The 1162-nt window shown below is 43.1% G+C and overlaps 1 protein-coding gene across 1 annotated transcript; it reads left to right on the forward strand.

Moving 5' to 3' along the window:
- Nucleotides 1–123: 123 nt before the first annotated feature.
- Nucleotides 124–854, forward strand: EMH_0079840 (uncharacterized protein; the record flags this gene model as incomplete). Its single annotated transcript, XM_013500184.1, has 2 exons — nucleotides 124–300; nucleotides 459–854. 2 exons carry the CDS (start codon nucleotides 124–126, stop codon nucleotides 852–854), a joined length of 573 nt encoding a protein of 190 aa, XP_013355638.1.
- Nucleotides 855–1162: the final 308 nt, after the last annotated feature.

Raw genomic sequence — 1162 nt, forward strand, 5'->3', positions numbered from 1 at the left:
CATATGGTGCTGTTTGTGCTGGATGAGGCCGATGAAATGCTTTCTCGGGGTTTCAAAGCACAAATACTTTCTGTGTTTCAACATCTCCCACAAGATGTTCAAGTTGCTCTCTTCAGTGCCACCATGCCGTCAGATATATTAGAGCTTACCACGCAATTCATGAGGAAACCCAGAAGAATCCTCGTAAAAAAAGATGAATTAACACTTGAGGGTATTGCACAATATTATATTGATGTGCAAAGAGAAGAAAATAAATTCGATACTCTCGTTGATCTATATGAAACACTCACCATCACCCAGGTGCGTATACACCCCAATTCAGCTTTCTTTTGCAAATTCAACTTCAGGTGTATAGGCAGCTCGATCGTGCGCGGTTTCTGCTGAATTTCTGTGGTTTTTTCGCGGGGAAAGCTGTATTTTTTTCGGTATTTATGTTTTATTTTTGTTTTTTTTTACAGGCTATTATTTACTGCAACACGCGAAGACGCGTGCTGCAGCTGGTGGAGATGATGACGGGTCAGGATTTCACAGTTTCAGCTATGCACGGTGACATGGAGCAGCAGCAGCGTGAGACAGTGTTACGTGAGTTTCGTAGCGGTTCAACTCGTGTATTGATTACAACAGATTTATTAGCGAGAGGTATTGATGTGCAACAGGTTTCTTTGGTTATTAACTATGATATTCCTATATCTAAAGAAAACTATATTCATAGGATCGGTAGAAGTGGACGTTTCGGGCGTAAAGGTATCGCCATCAACTTCGTTACCGTCAACGATATGGATCAGCTGAAAGAGATAGAAACCCACTACAACACACAAATTCAAGAAATGCCAGCTAAGCTGGAGACCAAGTAAACAAATAAAACCACACAACAACAACAACAACAATTCAGCAACAATACACCAGTGTTCAGAACCTGCTGCTGTTGATAGAACACAGGAGGAGAGAGAGATAGCGCAGCAGCAGCGGGGGATAGAAACGCATACACATACATGTATTCAAAGCAAAGCAAAGAAGACAGAGTCAACAGGAGAAGAACAAAACACAACGCCGGCTGATATCTGTCTTCTTTCACAGAGTAGGGTAGCCCGACCCCGAACACATTGGACGTTGCATATACACCGCGCATAGCAGCAGCAGCAGCAGCAGCAGCAGCAGCAGC

The sequence above is a fragment of the Eimeria mitis genome, genomic scaffold, assembly GCF_000499745.2.
Source record: "Eimeria mitis Houghton genomic scaffold, Emh_scaff5102, whole genome shotgun sequence".
In the NCBI taxonomy this organism is placed as follows: domain Eukaryota; phylum Apicomplexa; class Conoidasida; order Eucoccidiorida; family Eimeriidae; genus Eimeria; species Eimeria mitis.